Source organism: Alosa alosa, chromosome 19, assembly GCF_017589495.1.
Source record: "Alosa alosa isolate M-15738 ecotype Scorff River chromosome 19, AALO_Geno_1.1, whole genome shotgun sequence".
NCBI classification, from domain to species: Eukaryota; Metazoa; Chordata; class Actinopteri; order Clupeiformes; family Clupeidae; genus Alosa; species Alosa alosa.
Genome location: NC_063207.1, coordinates 4,399,339 through 4,414,338, shown reverse-complemented (window position 1 = coordinate 4,414,338; position 15,000 = coordinate 4,399,339). Strand labels below are relative to the sequence as shown.

Genomic DNA, 15,000 nt, shown 5'->3' with positions numbered 1-15,000 from the left:
TCAGGATAAACAGCATCAGGCTGCTCCTCACGCAAACAACTTAAAAAAACGACAACAAAAATAGCCGTGTAGGACACTAAGAACACTGATTAGACTGATCTCTAGTGATGGCATCTCCTCCAGATATAGTATTACACCGTCAGAATGAGAAGGAAGTGGTGGGCAGAGGGACGAGACATGCTCATTGAGCATTCCAAAGCCTTTCCTACGCCCGACACGGTAAGGACATCGTATTTGAAGAGAACCAAGGCAGTGCTATGAGAGGCACAGTTTGCTTATTCATTGCAGATTATTAGAGCACTTGGAGGGACCATTCACAGGAGTTGCACTTGAAGGTCATCAAGCAGCCATCACTTCACGGAGAGTAAACATAATGGAGCAGGTCTGTCTGATGGATCGAGCCCAAAAACGCTGCTTGTCGGGTCATAATGGCAGAATAAAAGTGGCCGTGAATGAATCATTCAGCAGCTTCAAACTCCGAACAGCACTAGAGAGTTATCTGAAGTTTAAAGATCATCTGGTCCACATTACGCATGCTGACAGAGGAATATCGAGAGTATTAAATTAACCAAATTCCAAAAAAAACGACCAAAAACCCTGCATCTAATGAAAGCCCGGAAATGTGTTTAGAAGTATCAAAACCCCTCATCCCCGTGCTCACTCGAACGTAGGCGACGCATAAATTGAGCTCCTAACTACTTCCGCATTTCAAATCAATGGCAAGCTTCCATTTCCCCCACTCTCCAGTCACTCTAAAGTCACTTTCTGCCCCTCGAACCCAAGTGGGTGAAGAGGCCCAGACAAAAAGCAGCAGGGTACAGATGATCAGGGCCTGGGAGAGAGAAAGAGAGAGAGAGGGGGTGGGGGAAAGGTAAAGAGAGAGAGAGAGAGAAAGAAAGAGAGAGAGAGGGAGGGGGGGATAAAAAAGGCAGGAAAGGCATCTCTGACCTGAGAGCTGAGAGAGGCAGTGAGTGAACAAACCAACCAATCACACTTGCAGTGGCTGTAAAACAAGTTTGGAGACTCGACTCCATGAATGGGAGAGCAGGCGCAGCTGGGCTGCTTCTAATCAGAAGAGAGGGGAGAGATGGGAGAAGGATAACGTTTCATCTTTAAAGTGCTCCTCTTTTCACCGTATGAAATAAATCAGCTACACTTAAGTCACTATTCATCTGTGAGGGCTCGGGAGGAAAAGAGGTCGGCAGGGAGCTCTCTCTCTCTCTCTTACACACACACACACACACACACACACACACCTCCTCTCTGCAGATGAGGTGAGTGCGAGGAAACCAAAGAAGTCAAAAGAGGTAGTGCACAAGAAGCAAGTTCATCTGGAGTCTTCGCACGAGAACTTCAACAGGAGGAATGTCTGCCGCCATGGAAACGCAACCATCATGTACCCAGCTTGGGTTCCTGAGCCATTGTTGATGGAATGGTAACCCAGGGCAACAAGGGGAACAATGGCAGCAACCCCCCCCCCCTCCTCACACACACACACACACACACCCCACCCCACCCCACTCCCCATGCCAGCTGCCATCACACATCAGCATCCGGTGCTGGGTGTCGGACGCGAGTGGTAGCGGTAATGATGCAGCTCGCCACTGAGCCGCACAGACCCCATAGCGCCTCGGGCCACTAACATGTCCCCACACAGTGGCCTGTCCATCCACTTGCTGCCCTCCACTGTCAGCCAACAACACAAACATGCAATCACACTGGACAGCTCCGTGCTGCTGCAGAGCAGAGTCCCGAAGCGCCCTGCCCAGAATACACACGCTCTTCGCTCCTCTTCCACGCCAGCTTAATGGAGGAGAAGTGGAGAGAGAGAGAGAGAGAGAGAGAGAGAGAGAGAGCGCAAGAGAGAGAGCGAGAGAGAGAGAGAGAGACAGAGAGATGAGTAGATTAGTCTCTGTTTTGCTGGACATGACAGAGCAGAGGACACCAGAGAGCGATGATGTCATCTGATGTCTTTGCAGTAATGACCTAATCTCTTCCAGCTGAGATGGCGAGCACACATGAGACGCGTTCCTTGTCATCTTTCTCTGCCATTTGCTTTATAGAGTTCCGGGTTTGAGCGCTTTAAAGCAACCGATGTCTTAGTTTTCCAATATGTTAGTTATCCAAACTAATACAATGGAGGTGAATTTATTTTGACTTAAATGTAGTGCATGTCAGAAGTAACAGTGCAGTGTTCCACATGAACTCAGATTTTTAAAGGTCCCCTGTTGGCACTGGAGTGGTCTGTGACCATGGCAACCACTAGGAAGTCATTGCACTGGGACTAGGCTAAGTAATGTCCTCCATGTCCTTCATATGATGGTTAAGGGTCCAGGAAATGACACAATCTCAATCACAATCTATTTATAGAGCCTGTAGCATTGCTCTCATGCTCTCTGTACAACTGGCTCTGACCTCATTTCCAAACAAGGAAGTAGCGGCTGATTGGACGAAAGGCAAGGCTGGAGAAGTGCATTGGGCCTCTTTTCGTTAGCAATCCCCACGTTGCTTAGCGATTGCCCCCTCACATCCTGACAGAGAACCTCAATTCACCAGCCTGTGTTAGGGATTAGGACACGCACACAACCCATCTGCAGCTAATGCTGGGTCTTTGGAGATGCCTCTCTACCTGCAGCTCCACTCTCTGTGATGTGTGTGGAGGATTTGTGTCGTTCGCACACCCTTGCTCTTCTGCGACTGATCGCAAGGGCGCTACAGGTGATGAAATCCTGTCTCTGAATTGGCCCGATCTCTGCTCCCCTACGCCGCTCCAAGGCATGTACTCACCGCATGGTCTGGCAGGGCGAGGTTTCTGGGTTCAGCCAGCGTGAGCGAGCGAGTGAGTGAGTATTCTCTCTTTGAATCTGAGGCCTTTGTTGATTCCCTGTTGTGACGCACGTCAAACATGTCACAATGACTGACACACAGCAGGGGAATCACAGTGGCACTACAGAGCATCTACAGGCCAAACGAGAACCACGAGAACCACGAGAACTATGAGAAAGGAGAACCTTTGCACTGACTTCATAAATGCAAATGTTTTGATTTCTGACATTCACAGGAGTGACTGAATACTTAAGCTGGAAAACTACGCAAAGATCCAATTTCTCTCACGTATTTGGAAAAAGACATTGATACTAAGACATTACGGCAGATAAGCAACGCTGTTGTCTTTTCATTTGACACTGTGGACATTTGAATCCAATAAGGGTCAAATAATTTCAAATTCTCTCTCCTGTCACCCTTTCTGTATTTTTCTACATGTGACTTTCAAACCAACATCTTACCAAGCAGAGTCTTTATGCAGAGAGACGAACTGCAATCACAGTATATTTTTCACGAAATCACAGCCGAGCTGACAGATTGCCGAGTCATGTTAAAGGAGGAACTCCAGATCCTCAGCGTAGGGTCACATATGTCACCACAAATGGTGCGGTTAGCCTCCGATTCAGCCAAAATATCCTGCCAAAACACTTTCTCTAACAGCTCCAAAACAGAGACAATGTTGCTGTTTTGTTGTGACAGAGTGTTGATGATGAGAAGTAATTTTGACATAAAGCTTTATTTCATTCATATTTTTTTTCACATACTAACTAACAGAACATGTTGTTTATTTTGTGATATTGAATATTTTAATATCCTGTAAATAGTATAATTGACAAAGAATTTACTGCATAATAAATGCTGAACAAGGAGAAAAAGAAAAGAGTTTTTTGATGGCATTACATTTTAAGCATAAAAATGAAGTCCAGTCTCGTCCAAAGTGCGGCTCTCTCTGGAAGAGGCCTCTGGGTGTTGGATGGGGCAAAAGCAGTGGGCTTGGCATCGCAGCTGAGCACGATGTGTCACTGGAGTAAACCGCTCCATATGGAGACAGGAAGGATGAAACGGACCTGCCGTCTGTGAATACACTCTCCACACAGGGACGGGGGGCTTTGTGTGTGTGTGTGTGTGTGTGTGTGTATGTGTGTGTGTGTGTGTGTGTGTGTGTGTGTGTGGGGGGTTGGTCTCCTTCCGTTATCCGGAACACAGACAAACGGCAACACACAGACACACACACAGACACACACACATGCTAAGCAGCTAACAACAGGCCTGGTGGCTGCACATGCGGCAGGATATCAATTAAGGCGAGGCCCTGTGTGCTGAGCCAGGTCACCCACAGCAGGAGTGGGGCAGCGACACACCTTTCCTACAGCGACTACAAGCAGGCCTGTTAGACATCTGCAGTGAGGGAAAAGGTGAACACGTTTGGTGTATGTTTGTATGTGTGTGTGTGTGTGTGTGTGTGTCTGTGTGTGTGTGTCTGTGAGTGTGAGTGTGACTGTGACTGTGTGTGTGTGTGTGTGAGTCTGAATGTGAGTGTGAGTGTGTGTGTGTGTGAGTGTGTGTTTGTGTGACCGTGTGACTGTGTGTGTGTGTGTGTGTGTGTGTGTGTGTGTGTGTGTGTGTGTGTGTGTGAGAGAGAGAGTGTGACGTGTGTGTGTGTGTGTGTGTGTGTGTGTGTGTGTGTGTTGGGAGGCGATAGACAGAGGCAGAGGCCTGAGCAGGATGTAAATAAAGCAAATAAGGCTGGTTGATGGCAGAGCAGATAGATAGATAGATAGATACTTTATTGATCCCCAGGGGAAATTCAAGAGTACAAAGCAACTGAGTGAGTGAGTGAGCATGAAAGAGAGAGGGAGAGAGATAAAGAGAGAGATTGGAGCATAAGAGAGAAAGAGAGAGAAAGAGGGGGGGGGGCTCTGAGGCTCTGAGCTGAATGAGCACTCGCCCAGTGAGCTGACACAGGAGGAGTCCGCATGACCACCATTTATACAGCTGAGGACAGCGCCTGTCAGAGGATAGTGGGTCATGTCCTCTCTCTCACACACACACACACAGACACACACACCAAACACAGATAAACCAGCAAACACCAGCAAAACAAACAAATAAACGTAGCAGAAATTCCCCTCTATTACACATACACATGCATACACATACACATACACATACACATACACATACACATACACATACACAGTATACACAAACAAACAAAGCAGAGATATTCATTATATACAGAAACACAAAAACACACACAAAGACACACTCTCAAGCAAACATTGCAGGACAACTCTCTTGTGTATGTGCCCGCATTAGAGCAGAAGAGACACACAAAAGAGAGCTCAACCCTTGTTTCGGCAAAAGGCGAACGGACAGGCTATCTGTAAAAAGACAAGCCCTCAAAGAGAACGTGCACATGAAAAATAGGAGTGTCATTTCTGAGAGAACCACACCAAACGAAGGCCTGGGAATCCAGCTGTGAAGCCACTGCAGCAAAGCATACGCTTGAAATGCCACACGAGACAGAGCAGAGGGGGGAAACAGATCAACGCCAAGACAGAGAGAGTAAGAAATGGCAGTCATGAATCATAGCTGCCAGCACAGCACACACACACACACACACATGCATGCACGCACGCACGCACGCACGCACGCACGCACGCACGCACGGCATGTAGAAAGTGTGTTGTGTGTGTCCTGCCCCTGCGACAGCAGCCCTAGAAGTGCATTAGGGGCTGATCTCATCCTGCAGATCATTAGGGAAATGATGCGCATTTCCATGCTCAGCCGGCTGCCGTGTAATTGAAAATGCAACAGGGCCGATGGAGGCACACACATGAGCAGAGGCAGGGGCAGGGCAGGGGCAGGGGCAGGGGCAGGGGCAGAAAGAGGAACTGTAGTAGTCATGGGCAGCTTACAGCTGCACTAATACAAGTAAATGGTAGCAGTAGTCAATAGTAGCTGATGATGGTGATGATTATAACTGATATCATTAATATGCTGCTGCTTCTGCTGTTTTTGTTGTTGTATAATGTTAAGAAAATGAGAAAAGATGATGTTTTACATGATAGTAAATAACATTTAATACGTTGCTTTAGGAGAGGCAGCACTAGCACAAAAGCGGAACAGTGCTCTGAGCTGAGTGAGTTAAACCTGATTCTACCCAGATTCTAAACATGAGGTCATTCCCCTTTTGAAATTGTGATCATGGTCAGAGGGTCAGGATCTACTTCCCCCCTGACTGGACAGAAGCAGTAGAAGAGGACTCAGCGGAGGGCCCTCTGAGTGTCTGCCTCTTCCTAATGCTGGGAACCTGATCTTTAAGCCTGATTTTGAAGGGATGGAACGTCTGTGACGGTCATGGGAAGTCCGAGGGAGTCAACGATAGTCGTGGTGTTCAGTCCTGGCTGGAATAGTTTGTGTGTTTGTGTGACAGATCTGAATCCTTTGTGATTCTTTTCCACAATCCAGATTCATTCAAACATGTTTGATATTTTCTTGACCCGCCCATTCGTGCTCATAACTAATCGTACCAGACTCCGTCTGTAGGTTATGTCTACTCAATCTCGTTCTTATCGGGTTGTGAGTCAACAAATCGGGAGGTCTGTTCCCAGCCCAAGGGAGAGGCTTGCACAGCCCAGATAATGCTCAACAAACCCCAACATTCTAAAGTTGCCCAGACAATCCTAACAAACCCCAACATTCTAAAGTTGCCCAGACAATGCCTAACAAACACCAACATTCTAAAGTTGCCCAGACAATGCCTAACAAACACCAACATTCTAAAGTTGCCCAGACAATGCTTAACAAACCCCAATATTCTAAAGTTCCCTGCCTCTTCCTAAAGCATCCACTTCCACTGTAGTCCCTGGGGACTGGTCACTGGGTGCGGTGGCAGTAGTACCTTCAAGCGTGTCCATCGTCCAGTCTCTGTCCTCTGACTAGAGCGAGCCATACGGCTTCTACACTATGCTAAGCCAGTCCTGACATCTGCTGTTGGCAGGGCTGACCCATACGCCCACACACACATGCAAACATACAGCAAAACACAAACAGAAACAAAAACACACATACTAACTCATACTCAAACCCATTCACACACGCATGCATGCTCACACATAATACAACTCACAATCAAACACAAATGCAAGCATACATGATGGATACACAACACACACACACACACACACACAGACACACACGAACTTAAGTTGTAGACCCCACTTCCTCGGCCCCTGTAGGCCCCTGCTGGGTCTGTGTGTCTGCCCAGCGGAGGTGGCCAGAGCCTGGGGGGCAGCGTGTCCATTCCCGAGCTCGAGATTAATGGGGTCAGAGAGCGCGGAGGAGGGCACGTCGGAACCGAGTCGCCTCTTTTCTTTCTTTCTCTCCATTCTTTCTCTTCTTCTTCTTTCTCTCTCTCTCTCTCTCTCTCTCTCTCTCTCTCTCTCTCTCTCTCTCTCTCTCTCTCTCTCTCTCTCTCTCTCTCTCTCTCTCTCTCTGCACCTGTGTCGGCGCCTTTGCTTTCTCCGTGCCATCCATCAGGATGACCGACGCCACGGCGAAGCTTTATTAAAATTAGCCGCTAATGCTGCCTCGCCTCGGCCTCATCCATCTCCACCCAACGAAAAAACGCTCTCAACAATTTAGCTAATCTGCCGGTCGAACGCGACTCGGGGAACAAGGAGCCAGCACACGTCCTTCCCAAGGACACTGCGGAGGACCGCCATGTTGGGAGCCAAAACGAAATTTTAAAGAAAAATAAAGTCGGCGAAAACAAGAAAAAGTATTAAGAACAGGCCTGGAGAGTTTCTAACCAAGAGCTATATATAGCTGGCCGCATGCTACTCTGGCTAAAGGGACTTGACTCATAGACGTCCTTGCGTTTCATTTTCACACATCGCACTGCAGCAGAGAGGGCAAAAGTGTTAAATAAGAAATAAATAAATAAGCCGAGCCGAGGGTAGGGGAGGGGCAGAGGCATGAGTGATTGGCTATGACACAGGCTTTGATGGTGATTGATGTGACTAAAAAGCAAAACAAAACAAAGCGAGGCGCTTGCAACAGCCAGGGAGGGTAATATCACTAAAAGCTGGTCCAGCGTGCCATCAGCACGACCAGCAACACAATCGCAAGTGTTCCTGTACGTGCCATTTTGCAATATTAAACAACACCACCACTACATTCTACCACCACTAAAATAGACTGGCCAAAATACCAATAATAATAATAATAAAATCAAAATCTCACAGCCAGCCACAAAGAAGACATGTAATAACAAGCATTTTAGCTCATAAACATGTTATTAACATTAACTGCTCAAGACTTGAGGCTACTTCAAGATCAGATTTACATTCAAATTAGTAAACGTTTCATAACATTTATTTGTTTATTTATTTATCTTTCTATCTATCTATCTATCTATCTATCTCGTATGAAAACACACGCTGACTGAGGAGGTAGTTTTCAGCGATAACACATGGACGCTGCCCTAAGGGTTTCCGATTGAATCAAACTATTTGGAATGTTTTACATAAAAACTTTCAAAAAAAGTTCAAGGAAAACCAGTTTGCCTCAAACTCTCCTTACCGAATCTCAACACCTTTTGGGTTTAGACCACAATTGCTCTTTCTGAGTACACCTTACATGTAGGTCTGGACCAATGACTGTATATATAGTCATTGGTCTGGACCTGAACACACTTGAGGTCTGGACCAGATCCAGGCTGAATGTGGGCCGGGTATCTGCCTCGATGTGATCCTGGGTCGGTGCGCTAACCAGTGTCTGGGCCTTGATTGACAGCTGATGTCATATAAGGACACGGCAGAGGAAATGCATGTACCCATTTCAGGGGGTGCAGCGGGTGTCCGCTGTCTCATGGAAGGTTAATAGAGTCTGCCTATGCTAATAAATAGCATTGACTGTGATTGGTTCACCTGGGTATTTAAGAAGATACTACCATCTGTAGTGTGTATGTGTGTGTGTGTCAGAGATGTACAGTATGTATGTATGTGTCAGAGAGAGAGAGAGAGAGAGAGAGTGAGAAAGAAACAAAGAAAGAAAAGTGAGAGAGAGAGAGAGTGTGTGTGTAGAGAGAAGCAGACAGTGAGAGAGTGTGATAATTTGAGTATGCCTGTGTCTGTGTATGTCAGTTTGTCAAAACCTTTGTTGGCATATGTGTACTATGGATATGCCTACAAACATGCAGTGCATGGGCCTATATGAGGCTGTCTGATCACTAAACGTATGTCAACAATCCACCAATGGCAACTGACCTTGCTCATTGTACTCGCCAACACAGATTTGTACTCACATTTAGCGAGTGGGGGCTGCTAATTCTAGACTCTTGATGTGATGCCAGACCCCTCACCTTCCCTGTGTCAGTGTCTATTTTGTGTGAAATGTGTGAAGACCGGACACGTCATTGTCATACTCAAGTTTAAAACATTGACTAACAAAATACAATAGAATGTAATGTAATGCAACGAAAAGCATAAGAAGCACGCAAACTTTAATTGCTTTGGCACTTAAAACCACTGAACTCTTGCTTATGCATGGCCTTAAGGAAAGTTATGCTACTTTCGTATTAATCTCCTGTCAGTTTCGATGCATTTACCTCACAGAAATTCAACAGTTCAGTGCATCATCCATCAAACTGATAAAACACACTCCCCTCTCCTCCAAAGAAAACGGAAACCTTCCACGGCATCATCACTCTTCGTGGAGGGCACATCTGCTCTGCATAATATTACGAGTAAGATATTTCACAGGATGGCGCTGAATGCGATGGCCCCTCCGGCCCATGCATCTAGTGAACGTGATAATTACCTTTGATAAATATTCAGACATGCATGAGTCAACTGGCTCTGACACCTTTCCGAGTCCTGTCTTTGCTTTCACCCCAGCGAGGCACTGCACAGCCTGTGCTGAGTTCACTCCGAGGTTGGACATGGTGTGTGTGTGTGTGTGTGTGTGTGTGTGTGTGTGTGTGTGTGTGTGTGTGTGTGTGTGTGTGTGTGTGGAGGGTAAGAGTGTGTGCAACACTCTCAAGGGGTTTCGGGATACAATGCCTCCAGGCACCAAGCTAACAGCTGACCTTGAAAAACCATATCGCTCTTTGTTAGCTGGATGTTAACAATAAAGGCGCACTCGATTGAAGGTTAAAACAACACGACAGCCACAGGCAGCGGGTGCAGATGAAGTGTTATATGGAATGCCGCAGGATATACAGTCATTTGGATTGATATAACGTTAATTGGAGCAGCACACCAAAACATTCACAAATCAAAATCATCACAATTTTCAAAACGTTTAGGGCCAAAATCACCTATTTATTTTTTTACAAAATCGCTGAATAAACTTCCCAGAGTTGAACGTAAACTTGCAATCTCAACTGTGACAACGCCAACATTACTGCTGGGCTTTGAAGGCATTCTGGGAAGGCTGGCGTGCATAAAGCTGGAGGCCCCGTTTGAACACGGAACATCTGGATAAAGCTGTTTGAGGAACGTTTGCGGAACAATCACACGCATGTTCCACACTGTCGCTCAGGCGGCGCTAATCTCTTCAGAAACTCAATGTTCAGAGTGAAATCTATAAATCACACGCACAAAAACCTCACTGCTTTCCAAAGCGCGAGAAAGGAAAGCAACATCAGCGCTGAGAGGAGAGGAACGGAGCTGGTAGTCTATCTGCCAGCCAGTGCAGACGTGCTAAAAATACGCTCAAAAGGACCAGTGAGGCTCACACGTTTATGAGGCATAACTTCATGCAACATAACATAACATCATGAAAGGACTGCGGGAGAAAAGAAAAGGGGATGACGGAGACTGACAGCTTGCTCTAGGATCTAATTAGGTGAATTCAGCCGTACAAGTTCATTCAAACGCATATTTAAAAAATGGCTAACGAAATGATTTGACAACTAACAAAGACATGAAACTACAGCTAAATAGAGCCAGGGGACTACATCTCAAATTCCAGGCTCTGCATTAGTTTAATGAATGTCCACAGAAGACCACTTTTGATGTCTAGCGGTTCATTCGTCATCTTCCATTCAGCTACATTTAACGTCAACATTTATCTTTGTTTTCGGGCCGAACTGAATAACTTCCCCCCTCCGTGTAGTACTACGTCTGTGGACAGGCTCATTAAGGCGATGTGTACTACACACAGTCTTCAGGAAGAAGCAGCCCAGGGAAAGCGAAAGATAGCGGGAAAAACTATAGACGCTAGCGGGCAACGTGTGAGAAAGGAAAGCCAGCGATGGCTGGAGTCTTTATTTTGCCCTGCACCTCTGCGATATCAATAATTCCTTATCTAAATGGAGCCAGAGCCATGGAGAAACACTTTGGTCTCTGTGCGGCCCTGCCAAGCCTCATAAATAAATATGAACACAAGTTGGGGATGCTGTACTGTAGATTACCTCCGAGAAGTCAGAAATGCTCACCTATAACCCCAGCGGTGGAGTTCTCACGTGTGTTTGGAGATTGCAACAATATTGGCTGCAGATGAACACCTCAGACTGGACACAGGGAGAGGAAACACACAGACACACACACACACACACACACACTGCAGAAGAGGGGCCAGGAACAGCCAACATCAGGATCCTCTACATCACTTCTCTTTCCCATCTCTCTCTCCTTCTTTCTGAGTGTGTTTGTGTATGTGTATGTGTATGTGTGTGTGTGTGTGTGTGTGTGTGTGTGTGTGACTGAGTGCCCACGTCTGTGTAAGTCGTGCACAATATGGTTAATTCTGTCTGTCTGTGCGAACACCGCAGAATAATTTTAAACGAAAGAATTAAGAGATGAGAGAACCAGAGAGAGCGAGAGAGAGCGAGAGAGAGAGAGAGAGAGGGAGAGGAGAGAGAGGGAAAGAGAGAGGAGGAGGGGGGAGAGGGAGAGAGGGGGGAGGGAGAGGGGGGAGGGGGGGGGGAGGGAGGGAGAAAAGAAAGGGGAGGAGAGGGTGGGGGAGAGGGAGAAGGAGTGAGGAGAGAGGGGAGAAAGGGGGAGTGAGGAGGGAGGGAGGAGGGGGGAGAGGGAGAGAGGGGGAGAGAGAGGGAGAGAGGGAGAGAGAGAGTGAGAGAGAGAGAGAGGGAGAAAGAAAGGCAGACAGATAGAGAGACAAAGGAAGAGCATGGCGGGCAGACGTGGGGAGGGGTTGGGAGGGACAGGACTCTTATTGTGACACGCCGCCAGACGGATTATTCTCCCTCTCCACTTGAGCCAACGAACGTGCAGATCCTTTCTCGCTCCGACGCTTAGCGAGCGGGGATCAGCGCCTCAAAATGTCTCTCCGCCTCGTCCTCTCCTCCACTGCGCTGCCGCCGCTCCGCAAAACAAATAAATAAACATCGCAGACTCTCAAACCAGTCACAACCGGGCTCGGATTACGTAATGCTGCTGCCTCTACTGCCCTTGCCCCTACCCCATCTACAGTATGTGTGTGTGTGTGTGTGTGTGTGTGTGTGTACCTGCGTGTATGTGTATGCGTGTGTGTGTGTGTGTGTGTGTGTGTGTGTGTACCTGTGTGTATGTGTGTGTGTGTGTGTGTGTGTGTGTGTACCTGTGTATGTGTGTGTGTGTGTGTGTGTGTGTGTGTGTGTGTGTGTGTGTGTGTGTGTATCCACCTGCGTGTATGTGTATGTGTGTGTGAGTGTGTGTACCTGTGTGTATGTGTGTGTGCGTGTGTGTGTGTGTGTACCTGTGTGTGTGTGTGTGTGTGTGTGTGTGTGTGTGTGTGTGTGTGTGTGTGTATCCACCTGCGTGTATGTGTATGTGTGTGTGAGTGTGTGTGTGGGTGTGTGTCTACCTGGGTTTGTGTGTATGTACTGTACAGTATGTCTGGGAGATGATAATATGTGTGTGCCCATGTGTGCGTGTATGTTAGGGTGAGATTGTGTCTGCCTGTGTGCATGTCAGAGAGCATAAGAGGGTGCGTGAGTGTGTTAAAGAGATAAAGAGATAAAGACATAGAGAGAGAGAGAGAGAGAGAGAGAGAGAGAGAGAAAGTGACCATTGTGAGCTCCATTAGCCTTAATAATTACAATAATAAAACTGCAGAGGTGCGGCCACCTCAGAGAAGCCCATGAGGCCGGCGCGTTGTCAAGGTCACCAAGGGGTGGGCCTGCGCCTTATTGGCTACTGGCTTCAGCTCCTGATGAAAGGTTGCTGCTGGAGTCTCTGTAATTTCAGCAGTCAAGGTCAAACTCTGGGCCTGTTACCGCGCTACGCGTGACCTTGGCAACAAACAGTGGGCAAAAATGAGGCAGTCCTGCAGCCTGCGGGTGAGTAATCTTTTACTACAGCGTGTTTGAAATTGATACAAAGAGGCCAGAAAACATCCAGCTGTTCTTTGTGCTCGTGAAACCAGTCGGATGTGCTTGGAGTGGTGGCTTCGGGTGTGCAGTTATATACTGCAGCCTATGGGAGGTACTGTACAGAATCAAGTGAGGGGAAAGTATTACCTTATGTAACCTTGAGTAGAGCAGTAGTACAGACTCAAGTGAGGGGAAAGTATTACCTTATGTAACCTTGAGTAGAGCAGTAGTACAGACTCAAGTGAGGGGAAAGTATTACCTTATGTAACCTTGAGTAGAGCCGGAGTACAAGAAACCTGAGTGGGATTAAGAAGACGTTTTTATCCAATGGGACCGGGACCTGTGGCGTTGGGTTAGGGAGCCGAACCTGGGCGGTGAGACTGTTCCACAACACCTTACTATGGATCTCCATGTGACTATCCAAAGCCATAGAGTTGGAATCAGAGCCACCAAATCTCAGCGTGCACACAGCCCCCTGACAAGGCACTCCCGGCAACAACACCCCCACCCCACACACATCAGTCATGACCTGGCGGGGAAAATGTGCACCACCAACTAATTATTGCGCCCCAGCCCCCACCCGATAAAAAGTTCCTTCTGCCCCCGACCTCCCTCCCCCTCTGTTTGTGAGCTGGGTGGGTACAAGTGAAGGTCCTGCCTCTCTGGAGGGCAAAAGTGAGTACAGAGCAATGATGGGAGGCAACAGGGCATGAAAGGAACAGCCCGTAAGAGGTCTTTTTCAATCCACGGTCGATTGTTATTCCAGGCTCCTCTGAAACACATTAGACGGGTCGGCGATGCCACAGACATTCCACTCTTGAGAGAGGAACAGAGGAGATATGGGACGAAGACGACAGTGGCTGTACACTTCTCTCTCTCAGAACATAAATTGTTGAATATCATAGCAATTCGCCCATTGCCACCTTATCTTTGCCCTCTAAAATAATCACATCTACACAGGTATGTAAACACACAGCTACTGTACCTCTTGGTGTTTTTAAAGGATGGATACCTTTTATTGAATACCTTCATAGACAATTTTTGTGTTACAGTTGAGCTTTATATCTTTTGATGTTGTTGAACGTGCTGTGTGCTCAATGGCTGCAGCTCCAGCTGTTGTTGAAGCCACCATGGCTTCATGACTTTTCTGTGTATCCGTGAACAAACACACACACATATTCACACGCTCACACATGCACTCACACACGTGCGTGCACACACACACGGACAAACAAACACACACACACACACACACACTCTCTCTCACACACACACACACTGACCTGCTGCTACTAAAGCCACCATGGTGACTTCATGACTTTTCACTGTATTTGTGAACATACAGTACACACACACACACACACACACACACACACACACACACACACACACACACACACACACACACACACACACACACACACACACACACACACACACACACACACACTGACTGACCTCTTTCCCCAGGTCCTCGCGGATGACCTGCTGGATCTCGTCCAAGGTGCTCTGGGGGGCTCGGCTGTGCAGCACCTTCAGCGTGCTGGTGTACTCCTGGGGCAGCAGGTAGTCCAGGGCGCCCAGGTGCTGCCCCACCTTGATGAAGGTGCCCCTGTTGGCGCAGCACAGGTCCCGCAGCCTCTCCGCTGAGCGCAGGTGCACCTACGGACAGCACAAAGAGCACAACCCCAAATCACCACACAGCTCTCGGCCACTGCCGCTGTCCAATGCAATCCCCTATTGATCACGCCAGAGAACAGCAATTGTGTTCGGGCCAAACTACGTGCAGTTAGATTGATTGCCAGATCTTTATACATTGATCTGAACTTCCACAAGATTGTATGTTCAGT

General features: G+C 47.5%; 1 protein-coding gene across 2 annotated transcripts in view; it reads right to left on the bottom strand.

Moving 5' to 3' along the window:
• The window catches only part of adck1 (aarF domain containing kinase 1), a 132,803-nt gene that overhangs the window by 74,789 nt on the left and 43,014 nt on the right, over positions 1-15,000 (bottom strand). For both annotated transcript variants that reach the window (XM_048228628.1, XM_048228627.1), the window contains exon 4: positions 14,609-14,812. In XM_048228628.1, the coding sequence (XP_048084585.1) occupies positions 14,609-14,812 (204 nt within the window). The remainder of the gene's footprint in view (positions 1-14,608; positions 14,813-15,000) is intronic.